This window comes from Bos taurus, chromosome X (genome assembly GCF_002263795.3).
Source record: "Bos taurus isolate L1 Dominette 01449 registration number 42190680 breed Hereford chromosome X, ARS-UCD2.0, whole genome shotgun sequence".
NCBI lineage: Eukaryota > Metazoa > Chordata > Mammalia > Artiodactyla > Bovidae > Bos > Bos taurus.
Window position 1 is genome coordinate 92,056,320 of NC_037357.1, and position 6,000 is coordinate 92,062,319.

The following is a 6,000-nucleotide window of genomic DNA, read 5'->3' on the forward strand; positions in this document are numbered from 1 at the left end:
GCCAGTGCGTTTCAGGCACCCATTGCTGTGATTCACAGCAGCCCTGTGTTACAGGGCTTGTGGCATTCTGCTTTTCAGATGAGGAAACTGAGGCTTCATGACTGGCAGGCAAGTATCCTAGTGGAAAACCCACACCTTTAATCCTTTGTTATATGGCCTCCCAGCAGGAATAAAAGAGCCTTTCTTCTTTACTCCCCTGGGCAGTGTCCACATATTCTTTCCACTGAGGCCTGACTGGGGGGCTGGTAGCAGAAAGGAGCCAGGGCCCTGACAGTGGTATTGATTGTGTTAAAGGCTTGGCCACTGGAGAATCGGATGAGCTGTTGGGTGACATGGACCCGCTCGAAATGGAGATCAAGTGGCTCCATTCTCCGATGGTGAAAATAGCAGATGCCATGGAAAATAAAACCACCGTGTATAAGGTACCTGTCTCTTTCTTCATGGCAACCCTCTCCTCTACCCAAGGGCTCTGGGAAATGGTCAGTCCCTTCCACCTGGCTCCCACGAGGTCCACCTATAATAGTGGGGAGGTACAGGTCATTCATTCACTCCCTGTGGGCACCCTGGCTGTAGGCAGGGTATATCCTTTGCAAACCAATGGTAGATCCAAGGAGGAGATATGCTCTCAGGCAGCTTTCCCAGCCCAGCTTTAGCCCTAGAGAACAGGATCCCCATCTATCTACCCAGCTGTTCAAGTTACAAACCTGGACATCCCTGACTTGTCCTTCCCACTAACTGGTATCTTGGATCCTATACACAGTCACCAAGTGTGTCTTCTCTCTCCTAAATCTTAATAGATGCTCTCGGTGTCTTTCTGGCCTACCATTTCTGTAACCCTAGCCTAATCTTTCAGTTGTCTTTGACCTGGACATATGTCTCATATGGCAGCTCCCAAAGGTCACTTGCCCTTTCATGGGTCCCCAGCACCTACTGGATCAAGTTGATATGCTGTGCTGTGATCTCTGAAGGCTTTTTCAGCCTCTTCATCTGCCAGTCCCCCCTGTCTCTGCCCTTCGAGAGGTCACAGTTTAGTGGTTTAAGCCATAGATATCTACAGTTATGAGAGACACACAGGGATTCAGGGCAGAGGATGGGAAAGCATGGATCTAAGGGCCCTAACCTATACTACTTGTGAGCCAGGGAAGTCTTCCCTCGGGGCTCTGATACTTCTGCCACATCTTGAAGTTTGAGGAGTTCTCTGGGCAGGAGGGGCAGCAGCCCTTGGGCAGGGGCTCAGCCTGTGCATGTGCCAAGACCTGAAAGGGTAAGAGCATGGTATTTTGCAGAAATCACTAGTGGTCTGAGGTGGCTGGAGTCAGGGTAGAGGCAGGGAAGGTGAATTGGTGTCAGATCCCTGAAGGCCTCGAGTTTGACTTTAAACCATGCTGCTAAGTCACTTCAGTCGTGTCCGACTCTGTGTGACCCCATAGATGGCAGCCCACCAGGCTTCCCCGTCCCTGGGATTCTCCAGGCAAGAACACTGGAGTGGGTTGCCATTTCCTTCTCCAATGCATGAAAGTGAAAAGTGAAAGTGAAGTCGTTCAGTCAGGTCTGACTCTTAGCGACCCCATGGACTGCAGCCTACCAGGCTCCTCCATCCATGGGATTTTCCAGGCAAGAGTACTGGAGTGGGGTGCCATTGCCTTCTCCATTTAAACCATGGGTAATAGGTAAACACTGAAAGTTGGCTATTTTACGTGGGAGGAGGAAAGGCAAAGGGTTTAAATTTTTTCCCATTTTGTTTATTTAAGATATTTTGACTAGGTACATGGTAAAAAACTGAAAAGGTAGGAAATTCCCTGGCAGTCCAGTGGTTAAGACTCTGCTTTCACTGCCAAGGTCTGGATTCAATCCCTGGGGAACTAAGATCCCACAAGCCGTGCAGGGTGCCCTACTGCCAAAAAAAGGTAAAGGGTATACAATAAAAGTAAATCTCTCCTGCTTCTCTATTCCAGCCACCCTGCCCTCTCCTTGGAGGCAATCACTATTAGACTTGAGTGTCCTTTCAGAGCTATTGCATCTTCACACACACACACGTAAAAGCAGATAATGGATCTATTTTAATCCAAATAGTCATATGCTGTTTGTATTGTTCTGCACATTCTTTATTTCACTTACAAATTCATAGTGTAGATTGTTCCATATGATTACTTAACTGCCCTTCATTTTTGATGGCTACATAATATCTGGAAGGGTTCCTTAAGCAGGGAAGTGACATGGCCAAGTTTATATAATAGAACTATCACTCCAGTGACTGCAGTAAGAATCAAGTTGGAAAGAAAGGAGCCAAAGTAGAGGTAGGGAGTCTTTGAAGGAAATTCTTGCCTGTGCTCTGTAAGAGATAAGACCTGCCTTAGGGCAGTGGTAGGAATTATGCCCATTCCCGTTTTCATATAGTTTCAAAACTCCCCCTAGTGCTTATAGGAAAATCAGTTTAAAGTTGTAAGTTTAAGGCCATCTCCTAGTATTTCTTACTGAGCCCACAGGCACCCAGAACATAGCATTTTTCCTCATAGACCAGCAGTAGTTCCCTACTCTGTATTACAAGTTCCAGGCTCAGGTTCAGGGCCATGAGTAGGGCCACTCCATTGTCCAACTCTGGGAGATACCATTAGGTATGCTGTGTTATGAATGGTGCCCACCCCCTGCAACCCCAGAGTTGTAGGGTTTATAGCATTGCTTTTCCCCCGCTGTAGTGTAGTAGGTAGTCATACATACAGAATTCTGATTGCTTGGGTTCTGATTTATTCCACTGCTTACTAGCTGTGTGACCGTAATTACCTTGTTTGTCAAAGACATTGTTGCCAGCATTAAATGAGTTAATACGTACGTGTGTGTGAGTACATGTATACATATTCATATGTATGTATATGACACACATACATGTATGTGCTTAGAAAGGTACCTGGCACATAGTGAGCTTTGTCAATATTATGTTTTACTGACCCTGTGTACCTTCTACTCCAGCCCAGTAGATACCCTTTCGGGTGCCCAGGTATGCTCTGTGCTTTCCAGTGTTCAGTCAGGAATGACCCTTCCATCAGCAGTGTGTTGACCACCACCATGCCCTCAGCTTCTGTCACCTAGGCTGCATATCTTTGGTGGGCACTTACTGTATTCTAACTTGTGGTATGGTTGAGTTTTTTCCACTTTAGCCTGGTTGCTTCCCAAAGATGGGTGTTCATGCAAATCATTTCTCCAGTATTTCCCCATACAGAACTGGGCACAAGATACACGTTGCAACATATTTGTTAAATTGAGTAAGACCTTAAAAGGTCATTTGAACAAAGAATCATTGTAATATCAGTTGTCATTGACAAGTAGTTCTACTTTTTCATTTTATTCTTGTAAAAACCAGGCAGCTACCCACTGCCCACCCTTATTTGACAGATGAGCAAATTGTGGCTGAAAGAATAACTAAGCACCTGCCAACCTGTGGTAGAGCCAGACTTGAAGCTTAGTTCTGTGTAACTCCAGACTCCTGTTCTTAATGCAAGCCTGTCCCTGCCTCCTTTGCAGAAGTCTTTGGAGTTATTTTGGGGGCTCAGACCTCACTGTTGTCCTCACTTTCCCCAGATTGGAGATCTTACTGGGTATTGCACCAATCCAAACCGTCATCAGATGGGATGGGCTAAGCGCAATGTGGACCTTCACCCTAGGAACAATAGCATGGTGGATGTTTGCCCAGTGGACCGCCGCCCAGTGCTACAGAGGATCATGGAGACAGACCCCCTGCAGCAGGGCCAGGCTCTGGCATCTGCCCTGAAGAAGAAGAAGAAGATCCAGAAGCGTGCAGGTGGGAGGACCTGACCACCCTCCTGTGTTCCACCTGAGGCCTTAATTAAGGGCTCCTAAATGAGCATCTCCATGTGTCCAACCCTCTGCCAGGGTTAGGGGGCAGGGATGGGTTAGGAGGATCACCTGCTAGCAGAATGGTCCTCAAACTTCAGTAGCTTATTTTAGAATTGCCTTGGAGGTTTATTAAAACACAGGATTCTGTTTAACACCCCCAGAGTTTCTAGTTGAGTAGATTGGCTGTTGGCAGGGGCTGAGAATTTGTGTTTCTAACTGGTTCCTAGTCAGTGCTGATGTTGCTTCTCTGGGGGCCACACTTGGAGAACCACTGGCCTAGTCTTATGTATCAAATGCCACCATTTATTTATCATTTCTTTCTATGTGTTAAGAAGCTTTCAGGCTACATACATATGTTTACTTTATCTATAGATAAAACACTCAAAATCCAAAGCATACAAAAGGATATACATTAAAGTCTCCTCCAGTCCCCTAGTTCCAGGCTTCCCCCCAGAGGCAACCAGTTAATTTCTTGTATCTCATTCCTGGGGTAGGTATACAGGCAAATATCTATATATTCCTTGTTCTCTTTTTTAGACAAATGTTAGTCTCCTGAACATATAATTTGCCACATCATTTTTCCACTCAACATATATTACAGATATTTCCCCATCAATTCACCAAAGAAGTCCTTTTATTTTAATGGTGGTCCATTGTGTGGCCGGTCCACTTAGGTCTTCATGCTATACTAATTTTCACTAACTCATTGCAAAAGTCTTATTCTCATTCGGTAAGTGAGGAAACTGGGTCCCAGATACTCCAGGTATTTGGGCCAAAACGTGAACCTAGGATTGATTGATCCCATAAGCCCTGTTCTTTGAACTAGACTATGTTCATAACCATTTGCTCTTGGCCTGATTCTACACTGAGTCCTGGGAATACAGAGATTAATTGCTCTTTAACTGCTGGTCTTATTGGAGTGAGGAGGAAATAAGAAAACAGACATTGGGAACACAAAGTGATCACTATGAAGACATAGAAAACAAAATGAGGGAACTTAACCCAGCCTGAAGGTTGTGGTGGGATAGAGGTGATCAGAGAAGGCTTCCTGAAGGAGGTTATGTCTGAGGAAAATCCTAGGAATAATAGGGTGTGGCTGAAGGCTGGAGGTGAGCATTCAGGTTCAAAGCCCTTACTGCCATCCTGCCAGTTTGCTGTAAGAGCTTTGGGGGTCTTACAAAGCACTGCTGATGGCAGAGTGCTAAGTTCAACACAGTAAAAGAAAAGAGCTCTTTTGATACTAGGAAGAGATAAATATACTTGAAGCTCAGTAGTGTGACTCTGAGATATAAGCTATTTTGGGGTGATCATTTCACAGGTAGACAAATGGGTCTTTGTGTGAGATTCAGTAGTGGTCTGCCAGTAGCCCACCAGTTAGTTTTGTTTAGTGTTGACGGTGGACGGTTAGGGAGCCAGTTTGGGAGTTTGGTGTGGACAAAGATAAATGTGGCCTAGTTCCTGCAAACCTCCTGTTGGCAAGCCAACCACCAAATGACTTCCTGTTTTTCTCCATCTGCAGACAAACTTGCCAGCAAGCTGTCTGATTCCATGATGTCCGCTCTTGACCTCTCTGGCAATGCTGATGACAGTGCTGGTGACTGATCCACTGATCTCACCTCCCTCTCCAACTCCAGTTCCAATGGAAATAACAGATGAAATGGTTTGCTTCTCCCTGAAGCACCTGCATATTAAAAGAACCCCTCACCTACTTCCCTTCATTCTCCAGGAAAAAAAAAAAAAAAGGTCCCAAGTGTCTCAAGCTGACAAACCTAATACCTTTATTTAATCCCTACTCTGTTTACAAGAGAAATAAAAAAAAAAAATCAGAAGATCCCTTATGCCAACAATTTATCCCCCACCTTATAGGCTGGACTGGTTGGAGGGCCTACCCCTCACAAAACCCTCTTGGAGACTGCAACTAGAGGCTAGGCTGCTGTATATCTGGGGATTCCTTGTGTGTGTGTGTGTGTGTGTGTGTGTGTGTGTGTGTGTGTGTGTGTGATGATTTCTCTACCAGTCCACAACAGAGCTTAGCAGTAAGACATCCCTGCTATGGGCTGCAGGCCACACATCTTCCTCCCACCCAAGTCCACAGATCCTTGCTGTGGCAGTGGGAGTAAAGGGAACAGTAATGAGCCTTCTGATACT

At 45.6% G+C, this 6,000-nt stretch overlaps 1 protein-coding gene across 4 annotated transcripts in view; it reads left to right on the forward strand.

Moving 5' to 3' along the window:
• GNL3L (G protein nucleolar 3 like) overlaps positions 1-5,683 on the forward strand; it is a 28,407-nt gene extending 22,724 nt beyond the window's left edge. For 2 of the 4 annotated variants that reach the window (XM_005228211.5, XM_059883314.1), the window contains 3 exons: positions 295-422; positions 3,577-3,796; positions 5,372-5,683. In XM_005228211.5, coding sequence (XP_005228268.1) covers positions 295-422; positions 3,577-3,796; positions 5,372-5,454 — 431 coding nt within the window. In that variant the 3' untranslated portion in view covers positions 5,455-5,683. Of the gene's footprint in view, positions 1-294; positions 423-3,576; positions 3,797-5,371 lie in introns of those variants that run through there. The other 2 variants (NM_001034307.2, XM_059883315.1) reach the window with 2 other exon arrangements.
• Positions 5,684-6,000: the final 317 nt, after the last annotated feature.